At 40.1% G+C, this 16912-nt stretch overlaps 2 protein-coding genes across 5 annotated transcripts; both read right to left on the bottom strand.

The window, feature by feature from the left end:
• Window positions 1-4079: 4079 nt before the first annotated feature.
• tcf15 (transcription factor 15) lies at window positions 4080-5521 on the bottom strand. Its single transcript, XM_031290327.2, has 2 exons — window positions 4990-5521; window positions 4080-4409 (listed from the first exon to the last, which is right to left on the bottom strand). Exons 1-2 carry the CDS (start codon window positions 5464-5466, stop codon window positions 4347-4349), a joined length of 540 nt encoding a protein of 179 aa, XP_031146187.1. The 5' UTR covers window positions 5467-5521; the 3' UTR covers window positions 4080-4346.
• Window positions 5472-16455, bottom strand: srxn1 (sulfiredoxin 1 homolog (S. cerevisiae)). 4 transcript variants are annotated; one of them, XM_031290329.2, is made up of 3 exons: window positions 16074-16455; window positions 14647-14890; window positions 5472-5577 (listed from the first exon to the last, which is right to left on the bottom strand). In XM_031290329.2, the coding sequence occupies exons 1-2, from the start codon at window positions 16305-16307 to the stop codon at window positions 14681-14683; spliced, it is 444 nt and encodes a 147-aa protein (XP_031146189.1). In that variant the 5' UTR covers window positions 16308-16455; the 3' UTR covers window positions 5472-5577; window positions 14647-14680. The 4 variants fall into 4 exon arrangements, 3 of the variants coding, with proteins under 3 accessions (XP_031146189.1, XP_031146190.1, XP_031146188.1); XM_031290330.2 differs by lacking the exon at window positions 5472-5577 and adding an exon at window positions 10543-13646; XR_004899060.1 differs by lacking the exon at window positions 5472-5577 and adding an exon at window positions 13872-14376 and having other exon boundaries at window positions 14596-14890; window positions 16074-16452.
• Window positions 16456-16912: the final 457 nt, after the last annotated feature.

The raw sequence follows: 16912 nt of genomic DNA, 5'->3' as shown, positions 1-16912 counted from the left end.
TCTCACCTCTGCCTCTAGGCTTTGGCAGGCTGCTGAGTGCGGGAGGTTGATTGTCCAAGCCTGCATCAGAACAGAGCTATGTTACGACAGTCTGTATTGTTCCCTAATTTCTTCTCAGGGATTTCCTTTTTACCAGCTCCCCACACCCACCCATCCTATTCACTGTACAGCCCTCCATCATCCTCCCTCTGTCTGAAGGCCCTGCCAAACTCTCTGGCACATGAAAAACATTGTTCTTGTATGTTTGAGGAGACAGAACCGCCTCCACAGACAGGATTTTCTCCCCCACCGAGGCTCAGCTGACTGTCGGGCAGACAGAAGTCCTCCTCCTCCGTTTGGAAAAGCGGTCATGTTCAGTCAAAGCGGAAGCAAGGTACCTGAGTCTTGAGCCACAAAGTGACTCAGAACCATTAATATCTTTGACATGCAGGTGGAGCAAGGGGCCATCTCCCCAGCCAGGGAGTGTTTGAAACATGCTGAAACTGACTGTGAGAGCAGAAGCCATTGAAATATTACCATGTGCAGGTCTGTTTCTAACAAGAGCTCTCTGGCAAGACTACAAAATGCTGACATTAAGCACCCATCTGGGAATCGGAACTGCACTCCCAGATGACGTTGAAAAAACACTTTACATCCTTCCCTGTTTCTGGATCATCTATTTTAGCTTTTTCTTTTGGCGAGGCAAGGAGAGGAAGAAGTTTGAACAGTCAGAGCAGTGATTTGTGTTTAATCTGAAGAGATGTTTTCATGGAGCCATTGCTCAACAGGAGTGTTTCCAACATGTTTCCTCTTCTGTTTGTTTAGACCTATAACTATTAGTCAATCAACATGAACAGGCTGATATGTTACATTATGTCATTTTCTTCTACATTTACTTTATGCACAAATAACTCTCTGCAAAGGTAGAAACAAGAACACTAAACTGCAATCTGTTACCTACAATAACGCACTGAGCTTCTTAATGGGCAACATAAAGAAGACAAATCTTACACACACAATAGTTTTAGGTTTACTCTAAAGTGAGCTTTATTGTGCAATAAACTTGTTTCAACTTTATTACTGCAGTGCAGCCATCTTGCATCCAAATCCTGAACACATATCTTCTTAAAATATTTGTTTATTTTAAATCTGATATGGTTGCAATCTGTTATAATCTACTCTACTTTTTAATGCTACTGTACATGTAGTGGTGGAAGAAGTATTACGATCTTTTACTTTGGTAAAAGTACCAATACAACAATGTAAACAAACTCCAATTACAAGTATAAGTCCTGTATTATTTGCTAAATGTACATGTGAAATGTAAAAATGTAGTGGAGTGGAAGTATATTTTATTATTCTGTTTTACCACTATGTAAAATAATTGTAATAGTGTAGTTTGTCCATGTGGAGCCAATTTTAGATACTTCGTATACTATTGGGTAGATTAGTAGTATAGTACCGCATCATATCATGTGTTTTTTTTACGTAAAAAAGTAACTAGTAAGTAAGTGTCAAATAAATGTAGTGCAGTAAAAAGTACAATATTTCCTTCTGAAATGCTGTGTATAAGTATATAGTAGCATCACTATTTGTTACAGATTGTTAAGTGTATCCTTTGCTGTTTTTATCATCGTTTTATACAACTAATAGTACAGTGTTTGCGACAGTTTTAAAGGTAAACTGGGTCAAAACAACCAATTAGTACTGGGTAAAGATAAGTAAGTAGTCTCTGTGCTTTATGTTCAGTTTGGGTTGCAGGGGTGAGTTCAGGCTTCATCCTTCAAAGACATGACATAATATAGCAGACAAAGCAAAGTAACCAAGCGTTTTGTTCTTGTTTTCTTTTTCCATCTTCCACAAAACAATAGACTGTCGAGGTAGTTTTTCATCTCAGGTCATAAATCTGGCCGGAGGAGGATCGGCCATCTAGCTTCAGTTCAGCTGTGCTGAAATTCTTCCTGCACAAAATCCCTTTTGGGATTAAGAGATGCGAGCGTCCGAGGAAGAGGAAAAACTCACCGAATCGAAGCAGTAAACCTTTGCAGTGGTCCCCAGGTGGCTCCTCGCCTGTCAGACATGTTAAACACATCCACCCTGACCTTATTTCTCCCTCATCTCCTCTGATGCTCTCTGCCATCAATTTGTTACCTGTCATCTTGAAAGAAAAAAAAAACTGTCTACTTCCGAAATGGTGGAAGTCTCACTATTTGGTTCGCTCATGCTGAAAAGCACCACCAGAGAGCAGTACATCTGGGCCCCAGCGCCGGATGAAGTCAAGACTGGCGCTGACCCAAAGCTCGCCGCACAGAGAGTTCCTCAGAGAGGTCGGCTGTGCGTTGTTTTCCCTTCCTGTGCCTCTGTGACGTCTTCCTGCCGGGGGGAGCCTCGGGGAGCCATTTGAGGAGGCCCCGGGGACCCGAGCATGGAGGACTTAGCACAGCAAATTCCAATTAGCCTGACAGGGCAGGTGGGGGATGGGGGATAGAGGGGAGCTCGAACCCCCAGCATGCACCTCTAACTAAACTACCCTAAAATTCACTTTCCATACAGCCTCCTGTGTCACCGGGGAGCCTCCCTTCGTCATTTTGAGGATTACATTTGCACGTCTGATTCATAGCGATGCCAGACAGGAACCTGGGCTCAGCTGTCTGTGTGTCTGAGCTGCAATCCGCCTGTTGGACTGATCACAACACTGTCTTTTTCAGACTGGAAAAGACAGAGACAGGCCCGCAGAGACTGGGCTGCTTTTGCTTAGCAGCCGGATATCTCCGCACTTATGAAATGTTTCCCAGTGAAAGAGGTCTGAATCGTCTCTGTGCTATGGAGACCACCTTGCAAGACAATATAAAAGTAAATGTACTGTATTTATATAGCCCTTTTCTAGTCTTAACGACTACTCAAAGCCCTTTTACAGAGTACAGGAACCATTCACACACATCCATGCACTGTGGCTGATGCTGCCGTACAAGCTGCTCATCAGATAAACATTCACACACATTGACACTCCAGTGGCGCAGCATCGGGAGCACTTCGGGGTTCAGTGTCTTGCCCAAGGACATTCGACATGGGACTCCAGGGCCAGGGATCGAACTACCAACTTTCCGTTTGTTAAACGACCGCTCTATGAGCCACGGCTGCCCCATAGAAGCCTTTGCAGCTGAATGTAAGCAAATGAATAAGACTGTCATGATGATAGTGATAGTAAGAACCTCGGTATGAACTTCAGAGGAAATCTTCAACCACTGTTGACACGTGAACTAATCCATTCATATAAATTCAGAGAAAGTTTTCTTCAGGATCAACGGCAGCATTATATTTGCGTCATTTTCCATGATTACACATCAGCAGGGTTTCACTTCTGTGCTCCAGCGTGACCTCCGACCTCTCACCCCATCTCTCCCTGTCCATTGGGCCCACAGCAGTGATTTATCCCTCTGACATACCAACAGCTGTGTTGGGGGCTCCGAGCAGAGTGTGGGCTACTATTTGCCGTGACTAATCGATAACAGACTTCAAAAAACAGCCATCGTGAGATCTGGAAAAAAAATACACCATTCATTGACACCAGAAACCTTGAGGCTCTGCGCGCTTCATAAACGACGTCTTGGCAACATTACTGGAAACAGTGGAAATGTGTGTGTGTGTGTGTGTGTGTGTGTGTGTGTGTGTGTGTGTGTGTGTGTGTGTGTGAGACATCTTTCCATTAAGACATAAAAGACATTTTATACCACTAAGTTGATCGTTAAGTATATTTGCAAATGGAGCTGAAGATAAATACAGTTTGTTATTTGAGCATTTAGGTGTCAGACAAAGAATGTTAAAGTTTCTCATTAAATTTAATTTGGTATTTTATGTAATTTTCCAATCTGCAGTAACAGCTTGAAACAGAGAAAGTGTCAAAAGATTGTTGATCCCAGAAATAAACATTTTCTATTTTTTTCTTTTGTCAATTTTATAATTTTACTCTGCATGTATTTAGTTTTACATCAATGTCCCAGTCATTAATACAATCTGACATATATTTTGACATTGAGTTTTCTTCATGAAACTGTTTCTTGTTGTCACCGGAAAAACCTGGGAAGCAGGAAAATAACAGCTTTTATTTTGATAAAATATATTTTATTTTAAACTTTCGAGGGGCAAAAAAAGGACAAAAACTCATAAGTTTCAAACAAATGCACTGCATCTTTGAAAGGCTTATGCTTACATTTTCTCAGTCAAGTATAAATAGTCTCTTCTTTGTTTCCATCATTTGATCCAGCATGTGTGTGTTGGTGTGAGTGTTTGTGCTAACACCAGCGTTGACTCTTCCCTGAGAAAGTCTTTGAGGATTTTCAGGTTGCTAATCATTCGCTGGTCTTCAGTCAGCGTCTCATTCGCAGCGGACCCAGCCCTCGCATTTTTAAACAGTCTTTGGCATCCTTTATCTGGAAAAAAAGAGAAACGTCTCAGTCATATAAATATTCAGCAACATTAATGTAACTGCACCAGAAGTCATTGTCATTTTTTAGGGAAACAAAGACATAATAAATGTTTATTTTCTACAAAACATTTTTCAGCTTCACTGTTTGATGTCACATTAATGCCCAAATGCAAAGTGAAAGGCCATACTCATGTTGTATATCACATTATGTTTTGAACCACAGTGAAGATCTCACAGTAGTAAAAGAATAAAAAAACATCTGTGTCTGACTGTGTGAGGAATTTACAGCGAGCGCCAATGTGCCGTGCGTAAAGGTCTTTTTACGCACACACTCCAAGACAAAATAATGAAGTTACACAAAAGTGGTCAAGATTGAAAGATAAACAGATACTGCATTAGACGAAAGCTTCTCATAAAAGCATGATCAAGACAACAACTGGCCTGTGTACACTTTGATATGTATATATATATATATATATATATATATATATATATATATAGCACATTGAACACATCAGTTGTATTTAAACTGCACTGAATTTTAAGCCGGCTTGACTACGAATATGCAGAACAACAGAATTTACCCCTTTTCTCTGGTTGCTCAAACAGAAGGTGCAGATGGTCCGCGGCTGCTGCGCCCCGCTCTCTCCTCGCGCATGAACCGCGCCGAGGCAGGGCTGTCCATCAGCGCCGCCGTCTCCGAGAAGAAGCACGTTGGCCAGATGGGAAATGTAGCTGGATGCCAGTCGGAGAGTTTCAATCTTGGAGAGCTTTCTGTCCACTGGCTCGGTGGGTATGAGAGTCCGGAGAGCTGTGAATGCGGTGTTGACACTCTGGGTCCTGCCTCTCTCCCTGGCGTTAGCTGCGCTCCTCTGTTTCACCACCACCGGGGTCTGCCCTTCCAGTCGGTGCGAAATCCTTCTGCGTTTTTTGGTGGAGCCACAGTAACTTTGCTCCGAGCTGCCGTCGCTTTCGCTGCGGTTTTCATCATCCTCGGACGTGATGGTGAAGTCAGAATAGATCAAGTGTGTCGCCACGGGCCGCAGCATGGCGAAAGTCATCTTCACAAGTTATACAAGTCCCGGCCACAAATCCTCTGGTAGTTAAGACCGACAACAAACGAAGGGACCAATCCTACATCTCAATAGGGCCCACACGCTGCATGTAACCACCTGCGGAAAGAAGGACGTTTTTAATAAAGCTGACCGACTTAAGTTAGTTTTTGGACTGGCCTATTTTAGGGATGGACCAGGACTACCTGCTCAACTGGGCTCTTATAGCTGGATGGGAGGAGCTGCAAGCAGCACACACACACACACACACACACACACACACACACACACACACACACACACACACACACACACACACACACACACACACACAGTGTTACAGTAACCTCTCCAGTGAAAAGACTCACATAATAAATCACAAATATACGCCTTACTCTTATAAATCACAAATGCACCAGAATTGCACATGGATATTAAAGTAATAGGCCTACACTATAAAAGATAAAGTGAGTTATACATTTATCACTCAGACATATTAAAGAAACATTGGCACTGTGTAATTCAGTAGTATTGCAAGACACAGTATCACATTCACATTTCATTTTATTTAGCTGATGCTTTTAACCAAAGCGACTTCCAGATAAACAGTATTGCAGTAAGCTGTACCTGTATTTTGTGGTGGAAGAAATATTCTGATCCTTTTCCTAAGTAAAGGTAGCAATGCAAAATAGTTAAAATACTCAGTTACATAAGAAGTACATCAGTGTTAGCCGCAAAATATATAAAAAGTAAAACTATATGCAGAATTCAATTCAATTTTATTTATAGTATCAAATCATAACAAGAGTTATCTCGAGACACTTTCCAGATAAAGTAGGTCTAGACCACATTCTATAATTTACAAAGACCCAACAATTCCAGTAATTCCCACAAGAGCAAGCAGACAGAAGACACCCATTAAGTGAAATATTATTGAATAAGTAGAATCATAATGCCTGCTGGTCAACTTGGACCTAATTTTTCAATACTTTATGTAGTGTAGTGCTGGCTAGTTTAAAAATGCATCTTTTTTTTATAAACTGATTCAATGTTTTTGTATATGTACATTTTTAATCAGCAAAGTAATTTGTATCTATAGCTGTAAAAATACAAGTATTGGAGTAAAAAAATAAATAAATTAGTAAGATTTGTCAAAGAAAGTACCTTAAAATTGTACTTAAGTACAATACATGAGTAAATGTACTTAGCTACATTCCACCACTGGCTGTACTTTATGTATAGGATGAAGGGAACTCTTGTTTTGTATGAAATGAATGTTTCTGGACCGGGAGCATGATTATAAAGTTGTAAAATTCAACTGTAAAGGGCTATAGAGTCTTTTAATGGCATTTAGGGACCAACGTTTGCTTTTCAGTTATTTTACAGTTTACTATCCTGTATTAGTCTGACATGTTTATGGTGCTGCCACCCACTGAGTTTTGTTTCTGTTGGCTGGTAAACCACAAGACCAAAATGAACTTAATACCTCCACGAGACTTCAGCTTGCTCAACATCTACATCCACCTACTTATAATTGTGCCGGTGTTTGGAAAACTGTACGTAAATTCTCTTTGTCTTGCCAATTCTCAAATTTCCAATGGAAATTGTTGAGTCAAATGTGAGAAGTTCTTTAATTTGAATATCTTTTTCAAGACGTCTGCCTTATTTTTGACCTCGTACCACTATGGCACAGCAACAAACGGGCGTAGATTAGCTGGAGTAAATAATCTGTACTTCTTATGTAACTGAGTATTTTAACTATTTTGCATTGCTATCTTTACTTAGGAAAAGGATCAGAATATTTCTTCCACCGCAAAATACAGGTATACAACACTTAGGAGCAGAGCTCAGGCAGCAGGAGAAAGTGAAGTGTGAGTAAATAAACATTGAGCAGATGATCCTGGAATGGCAAGGATGTATTTGCTTGCTGCCCTGAGTTCAAAAAAACAAAACAGTGGCAAATGGACAATGTAGTCCTTCCAGTCTTCTCCAGCCACATTCAACCACTTCAGTGTGCCTCAGCTGCATCAACAGTCAGACATCAGACACCTAAACTGTCTGCTGAAAGAGCTCGGAGGTCTTACAAAGGACACGAACCAAACAGGAATCAGCTGTAGCAAAGGCTGTGCGAATATTTCAATTAGCAAAAATAAGGGGGGGGGGGTCTCCAGAGATTTTACTTCATACAAGTTAATAAAAAAAACATTATGAGCTATGAAAGATACACAAACTGATTTTAATTTGTTGTGATATCTGATATGATGCAGTAATAACACATTAAAAGGTCAACAAATCTCCTCAACTATCAGCAAACTAATTATGCTGCAAGTCTCAGACTCTCTGCTGCTGCTGCTGCTGCATGGTTTATTACATTTACAAGGACCTATAAAGACGCAGTATTTATTGTACGTCTTTGTGGGGCGTGTGAACCAGTGTGTGTGTGTGTGTGTTTTGACTTTTTGAATTGGGACTTAAGACAGAAGTTATTTTATTTCATGGAACTGTGAAACACTCCTTTGCTCGTCCGGAAGAAGTAGCTCCATTTGTCCATCCTGATGAGGCGACAGCATGTTGGCTTTGCCACCCACTGAGTCCTGTGTTGTTGTGCTTCAGATCGCTCCGAGGACAGCATGCTCTGTCCGAGGAAAGTTTTCTATCTCTGCTCTGTTGCGTGTTTTGCCACTCTATAGATGGCAGTGTCAGTCTGTCTGTCCATCACTTTACAGGATGGACTCTGCCATGACATTTGGTACAGACATTCATGTGCCCCAGAGGATGAATCCTAATGACTTTGGTGATGCTCAGATTTTTCCTCTAATGCCACTATTAGGTTGACATGTTTGGCTTTCAGTGAAATATCTCAACAACTAATTCATTTTTTGTCATATTTGGTACAAAAATTCCTGTTCCCCAGGGGACAAATCCTTATAACTTTGGTGATGCTCTGACTTTTGAGTGAAATGTCTCGACAACTATTTGATGGGTTGTCATGAAATGTGGTACCGCATCCATGTAGGGCTGACATCTTCTGGTCGGTTGGTCGGTTGGTTAGTCGATAAGCTCTTGTGCGACCAAATTCTCATTGGTCTAAATAAAAGCTGGAAACCAACAATAAATGGATCCTACTAACTAGTTAGCTAGTATTGCCTGTGTAGCCAAAGCCAGATATAGTATATTACTATATATTACTATTACTGAGCTCTATTGTTGTCCAAAAACTATTAAAAAACACATCAGTGAGCCACACCGTTGCACTGTGTGACATACAAATAGTCGCCAACAAATACACTATTTACTCCAGTTTAAGTCAAGTTTGCCAAACACTACAGTGCCCAGCTATTTAGGAAATTATGTAGACTTTTATAAAATTGAAATTATAAAATCAGGACCCTGTTTTAAACATCTATGTCCTCAGTAGAAACAAATGGGCTTGAGGCAACAGAGAGCGACAGACAGGCTGAGAAAGTATTGACAAACGGGACTAACTCACTATTGGTTTGAGTCTTTGAATGGGATTTGGGAGGTCTGTCTCCCCTGACTCTTAGAGAGAAGACACCAGCCCGATAATCGGGCGTCGGGCCGTCTGGCGAGGTCCGTGACTCGAGTCTGTTCGGTGTGTCCCGTGCCGTCGGCTGTCCGAGGAGCCGTCGGCATTCATTTGGGCCGACCCAACATGTTCAGTCGGGGACAGGGCAGTCGGGACTCACCCGGAAATGGGGAGCGGATGAGCCTCTCAAAATCTGACGAAAATCTTTTAAACTGACCTTTGTCAATCTGAAATGAAGACAGATTCAGCAACTGCATGGCCTATTTCTCCCTTAAAATGTTTTCAGAAACACATTTCGGTGAACTATTTTAGTACAATATGAGATCGTATTCTGAACAAGTCGCCATGACAGTCTGGCTGTGAATTTCCGGAGAAAAAAGAACCATGTGACGTGTTCGTCCAATCAGCTGCCGGTTTTCATTTTCTGGGAAATAATCAGACTGTTAATGGAAACAATACAGAGCAGCGCCGCCTGCTGCTATGGAGACGTATTACGTTTCACGCACGCGCAGAGCGTACGCTCAGGTCGGCGTCGCCTCAGTGTGTTCGGAGGCATTTTTTGGACCTCGGGGACCCAACTGATCAGTCCGACTGGCTTTTCTGCCGACGGTCGGCCCGTCTGGTTGGTGTGTCAGGGCCCTTAGAATAGGTTATGGTCAGGTGTTACAGAGAAAAATGGCTGGGGTTAGAGCTAAGGTTGTGTTGAGGTAAAGCCAAGGATCACATATTGTCCCTCATGCTTGTTCAGCAAAGCATTCGTAGAGGAGATCTGTACTGTGGTTTCATGGTTTATGCACTTTATGTTTGATCTTGTTTGATTATCAGGCATCCGTTAGCGGCGGATTTGTGTTTCTTAAGGTGCTGGAGCCCTGTTGATGAACATTGGAAGTAGACACACATCACCCACCTCCCTGGCGGAGCAGGTTTGTCTTGCTGTTCTGTTGTATGTGGACTCAGATGTGTGATGTCACAGCAGGGATTTGGGGCTTTGCTTACACCTACAGCTGAAGTTAACAGAGTGCTGTTAGAGGACAAGGCTGATGTGAAGTGCATGATAATATGTTTGGCCACAGACAATGCCTTCTGATGAGTCATCTGGTCCTTTGATAGTGGAGCCCTGTCCAGTGAATATGTTCACTCTGATTGGCAGGGCAAGCTTGAAGCTTGTGTGAAATACAACCTGTTGCTATTATACCTCATATACACTTTCACAAAGCTACATAGAGACAAAGGTTAAGGCACAATGTGTCACAGAGCACACAGTGGTGGAAAGTAACTAAGTACATTTAGTCAAGTACTGTACTTCAGTACAAATTTGAGGTACTTGTACTTTAATTGAGTATGTTCTTCTCATGCAACTGTATACTTCAACCTTACTACATTTCAGAGGGAAATATTGTACTTTTTACTCCACTACAAATATTTGAGAACTTAAGTTACTTTACAATTGTTTTTTGCACACATAACTCATTAGCGCATTACAGCTGAAATGATTAATTGAATAACAGAATATGTATAGGCAACTATTTTGATAACCGTTTCATGGTTACAACTTTTAAAATTTGAGGATTTCCTTGTAGATGTTTAAATGCATTTTAATCATTTTGAGGTTTAGACTGTTGGTTGGACAAAACAAACATTGTGAGGGTGTCACTTTGGGCTCTGAGTATCTGTGGTGGCGTTTCTCACTATTTTCAGAGTTTTTACCAATTTAAACTGTCAATCGATTAATCGAGAAATAATCAGCAGATTTATTCCATAATGATAATAATCATTAGTTAGAGTAATAAACAGTTAAAAATTAGCTCCACCTCAAAAAACCACAACAGTACAATCCTGGTTTCATATTAATGCACGAGAAATAATAATCTAATGATATAATATATAACTGTTTGACAGTCACATGGGGCATTTTTCTGCATTGAGTACTTTCAATCCTTTGAGTACATTACATCATACTTACATACTTTTACTTAAGTAGCATTTTCAATGTTTACAGTGTAGGGTTAGTACTTCTACTTAAGTAAAGGATCGGAATACTTCTTCCGCCACTGCACAGAGCACACAGTGCGGGGGTCAGAGGGCGGATCCGGCATTGCAAATCTGGCACAAATTACACGCCTGCAGCAGCCACCAGTAGTCGTGGAGGGAATTCCGGATAGGAAGCTGTAAGAAGTCCTCATCGGCTCAAACACCACACACTCTTTCAAGAGGATTTGGTTGTAGTGCCTCCCCAAGTGGAACAAATGGGTGCGCTGGCTAACCAGAGATTGTTTTTTTAGCTGTATTTTAAATGTAGACATACTCTACAGGACAGCCAGAATCAAATGAATAAGATCTTGTAAGGTAGTTTTATTCTGCCACTGGATCATTTTATAGACTCAGCAGTGATTAGAAGACATAGGGAAAGGCTCTCTCTAGCAATCTTTTATCACCTTTAAAACAATTATAAATCCCTAGAGAAATCTGCCATGATGAAAAAAAGAAGAAGAAAAAGCAGGCTTGTAAAATTTTAAACAACTGGTAAATTCATCTGTTTCAATGCACAGCCTATTATTTCCAACCTGGTTACAGTAAAAACTAATAGAGCAATTCATCTTTTAAATGTGTACAACACTGGTACCACGCAACACATAGGTAAAACAATTTGGTGGGATGCCAAAAGTAAAAACAATGTCACCGCAGACAGTGTAGTGAGTGCATGGACAGGAATGAGTGATCCTCTCTCTATCTCCAAAATTGAATTTAAGCACTTAATCTACGTATAATATGTTGTCCACATCATGCACATAACACGTTGCTGCTTAGAGCCCCTCAAAGGGTCCCTCAAAATACCATTCAAAAGGGCAAAACATTTTAGAACGACTAGAACTATTTGAACTTTTTGCACATAAAAAAAACAAAACAATTCAATATCAATCAGCACTGTTTTATATTCTTTCTTAATTAGTCATATTGTTCTTGGTTACAGCAATTACAAATAATCTTGTTTTGTAGTGATGTTGCAGGAGAGAAACTATACTGAGCAGAGGAAATCAAACCCTTCTTAGAGCTTCACCAAATCTCATCGAAACACAAAGTAGTCACCACAAGTTAATTTTATTAAGTCATCACTGAGCAATACAACAACAGACTGCAAGAAAGTATATGAGAATTGCCACAGCCACAAACCATTTGTAAAAAAGAAAATGGCCACAAACACTTCCTCTTCTTAGACCCCTAAACCTCCTTGATCTGTTTAAATCCTCAAAGATAAAAGCGTACAGAACCACCCATGGAAACTGCTCCACGGAGCAACAGGTGCAATATATTTTTTTCATACCGGTATTGCGTGTCAGAAACCCTTTGAGGATATAGTTACTTCCAGACAGTGAGCGAGCCACAGGAAGTCTTCTCACACGCGACGATTCAGAGGAGAAATTTAGAGTCCTTTAGGGCCGGTCGGTAAAAGCTGCCCTCAGGTCTCCCTTCATTTCCTCGATGGCCACAAAGGGAGACCATCAAGCAGCTCGGAGCTCGCATTGTGAAGGCGCTGACGTCGGAAAAGGCCTCGTTTCTCTGCAATGCCCTGCGTGTATATTTTACTTACATTATTCTGCAAACCTACAGTTCCTTCCTCCAAGACAGAGGGGAAAGGGAACTGACTTGATTTAATAAGCCGGGCCCTGTCTCAAGTCCGATACCAACAACAAACATGTACCTTAAGATTATTCATCACAGCAGAACAAACCATTATCGTCATTGTTTTACATGTTTAAGGAAGGCAAAAGGCTTCTATATGTTATTTACTGTAAGTGGAACACGTGTACTCTTAAAGCATCAGGGACAGCCAACAATCAGCTTCTTTTTACAAAAAATTGTAAAATGATTTCATCTGATGGTACTTTAAGGAAGTGAGAAAAGATTTTGGTTTAGGTAGGTTCTTATATGAACGGACCTGGACGACAGCAGCAAGACTGGAAGATGACATGAGGGATCCAGAGACGACGAGTAAGTAAGAAAGACTTGGCAAGACTCAACAACATCTTGCATTTTGACACAAGACGTCAGCCTGATGTTCTTCTAACACCTGAGTCATTCTGCAAACCATCTGCTCTACAGGCTCCTCTCTATTACCTTCATGTGCTGTCTGAAACATCACAATCAAAGTTGACAGTGCATAAGATTTTATACAGTTTTGATACCTTGTTGCAACATTTGGTCCTACTTAATTATTAGTACTTTTACAGGCTCGTTTTAGTTATTGAAATAATGCACATTTCCTCCTCACATTCTGATGTAGACACAAAGCAGCTCCGCACCATTTGATTTTTTTTAAATTAGCACTAGTGCCACAAAAAAAAAGAGACTGACTACAGGCACCTTTTGATGTAATTTCAGACGAAAATAACTCCAATGTGTGACAACATTTAAATCTTTTCCCAGAGCTCAGTAGAACGAGCTCCAAAGGTGTACTTGAAGGAAAGCCACTGGTGGATTCAATAAGCCTTTTTTTTCATAGAACACATTTTGACATGTCACCGCAAGGAAAAGCACGTGTAAGTAAAAAAAAAAAGAATGATAGCTGAATTCCATTAAGCTGCTTCAGTTCCAGGGTCCTGGTATTGCACATGCTGGCTCACTGCCACAGTGTACTGGGACACTTGAACGTAACAGATGTAACATTGTTAATGCTTTTCCTACTATGACAGGTCAAAACATCCGCTGTGAAAAGAGACTCAACATTTCCAACCATCTTATCTATGTAGTAGGGGTGTGCAAAAAAAAAAAAAATCGATTCATATTCAAATCGCGATTCAAGCTCTACCGATTCAAAATCGATTCATACAATTCCAAAAATCGATTCATATTTTTTTTTTGTATTTTATTTTTTTTAATTGTAGGTCTACTGCAAACACATGGGGAAAGTAACTACGTTTACATACTGTGAATCGTTTTTTTGAATCGAGAATCGTTTTTGAATCGAAAATCGATTTTGAATCGAATCTTGAGCCTAAAAATCGATATCGAATCGTGACATTTTCTGAATCGTGCACCCCTACTATGTAGTGTCACTTAGCCCCTTACTAATAATGTAATTTCTGCATTTGCTGTGCCAAAAGAAATGGCAGGATGGCGCTGTGATGTACAAGAAAATAACTGCAGGAAACGTATCATTTAAATTACTTTTTATGTGCAAGAACAACTGGGGTTTGAAGATTATTAAGTATTAAATGACCGACTTGATAATAATGTTTAATTTACAAAAACACAACTTTACACACATATGAGCACCCTTTAAATTACATTTCTGTGGTTTCAAATGACAAATGTCATGTGTTTAACTAAAGAGTTACATTTCCCCCTGCTGGTAAATTCTTTGCTGTGCAGTCTTGTAGAAATATTTGATTGAAATATGTGTTATTCCCATTATTATAGTTGTATCCCCTGTATATGTATAGACTTGGGAACACACACTTAGTTAGCTCAAGCTCTGATTACCATATAAGTTCAGGAATTTGAGTGTGTATTAGACTCAGGACACACAGAAAGTTAGCTTAAGATCTTCCTCTGGCCTTTGGGCCAGTATTTTTCCTTGAATTTTCTTCAGTCCCCAGCTGCAACAGAAGAGAGAAAAAGCTGTGTATGTGTGTGTGAGCCACCTGAGCCAAGTCTCTGAAAACTGCTGCTCCAGCATCACCGCAGATCAGGCGTCGAAGCTCCCAAGTAAGTGCTGAGGTCCGAGACGTTTGATTTGATGAGCTTGGCTGGGATGGTCGACATGTTCAACCTCTGATACGCAGCGAACCTGTGACAGCCTCCAAAAGAGTAGTAGTAATTTCCCCCCTCTCTGCCTTTGATCCAGAGCACATCGATGGGAGGAACAACACTGATGTCTCCTGTCTCCTGGAAGGAAGGACAAACTGATAATTAATTCATACCGCAAGTGTGCAGCAGATATTATGCAAGTATTGCAAAGAAAAGTCTTGAAAATTTTTTTTACAAAAATATATGATACACTATACTGTAATGATGAAGAGGGAAACTACAGTATGAGTAAGAAGCTAAATGTTACTACAAACATGCTCCTGTAGAAATATTGTAAGAACATTATAGGCAGTGGTGGAGGTAGTACTCAGATACAGAAAAAATACAGAATTATTATGAGCAAATTGTACTTTAAGCATCAAACGTAAAATCAAACGTATCAAACGTAAAAGTACTCATGATACAGAATGATCCCTTTCAGGGTCTGGTTGATTATTAGATTATTATAACAAAGTTCTAGCTAGTAGAGGTGGAGCAAATTTGAAGTACTTTAAATAATATTGGGTAGTTGAATGTATAAAAATGCATCCAGGATCAAGACTGAACCCCAAACTACCAACCAAACATTACAAAATCTATATTAATTTTAATGTTCATATATATTTTCTGTACATTTTATTTCCTCACATTATGGCCTGGTGGTGTGTATGTAATTATTGTGGAAAATACTAACTATCATCATACATTCATAAATAATTTTAATTTATTCATTCATTTTGATTACAAGCTGTCAAATTTAGTCTAAAAACGTTGGAATCTGCCTAAAAAATAGTAATAGATACATAGATAGATAGATAGATAGATAGATAGATAGATAGAGTACTTTATTAATGTAACTGTTACAGCAGCTTAGAGTATTAATACAAGATAAAACAGCAACAAAATATACTTTTTTATAATTATTTTATAAGCAATAATAAGTTATAACAATAACTTAAATAAAAAGTGGGTTTGAAAAACTTGTTTTACTATACATAAGGTGGACATTAGCTAGTGCAAGTGGTGTTAAGTTGTTGCAGTTATGGATCAGATCATTTAGTATAAAATGTGTTTGAAATCCTTGAATGTAAAATCATCTAATATAAAACCTCTACGTAACGTTAATAGAAGAGGAATGAGATCAAATTAAAATAGCACAAATATTCACATGAACCTGTATAAATATGATTTTACATTGGGGAGCTAATCCACAGCAGTGTTGTAGGCCAAGCATTTTATTGGATCTTAATGCCACCTTAAAGAGCACATAAAACATTGTTACCTTTATTGTTTTCATCAGACCTTCAACTTTCAGCTCATCCAGCACCGGAGGAATCGGTCTGATGATCACTTCCATCGGGACGTTATGGACCTCGTCGAGGCTGTCCGAGTGAATCGACCTGTTGTTTTTAACGTCCGCCGCGCCACATTGAGTGGGCATTCCCGACATGTTTCTACAGATTAAACCCGATAGTTTCACTCGAGTTGTTTTAGTGCCGTGCCAAAACCGGAACATTTACCTACCGACAGTAGACGGGATCTTAGAAAGGCTCTGTCAGTGTCACTTCCTGGCTGCTAGGTTTGCTGCATTCATGTAGCGTCGGAATAATCGGAATAATTTGTAACCGACTGGGAAAATGTACGTGAACCTCAACTCGGGACAACAACTCGAAAGTCGGCGAAATTTCTGCTACACGACTTGCCGAGTTGGCGTCATATAACGCAGTAGCATGGCAGACTAAAGTACTTGTTAGGTTGATACTAAAACATTTTTTTTATTCACATATTGCATAATACTTTTTTGTTCACAAGTCATTTGTAATATTGTATTAGATTGTACCCGTTTGTTGCTGTCCAAGTACAGTGGCTTAGATTAGATTAGTTAGAAAAGTTGTTTGTTAGCATTTACCCTGATAACTGTAGATAACAAGTCATGTAAAGCAAGCAGCTTAGTCAGAAAAGTGGGAGAAAGAGGGGGATGACATGCAGCAATAAGTCGCAGGTCAGAACCGAACCTGTGGCCGCTGCGACAAGGACTGAGCCTCTGTAATGGGGCCCACGCTCAACCAGGTGAGCTCCCCAGGCTCCCCGGTAAAGCAATATTTTTAGTTGTTTTAGGGA

The sequence above is a fragment of the Sander lucioperca genome, chromosome 12 (assembly GCF_008315115.2).
Source record: "Sander lucioperca isolate FBNREF2018 chromosome 12, SLUC_FBN_1.2, whole genome shotgun sequence".
In the NCBI taxonomy this organism is placed as follows: Eukaryota; Metazoa; Chordata; class Actinopteri; order Perciformes; family Percidae; genus Sander; species Sander lucioperca.
The sequence above is the reverse complement of the archived record's forward strand: the minus strand, read 5'-3'. Positions and strand labels throughout refer to the sequence as shown.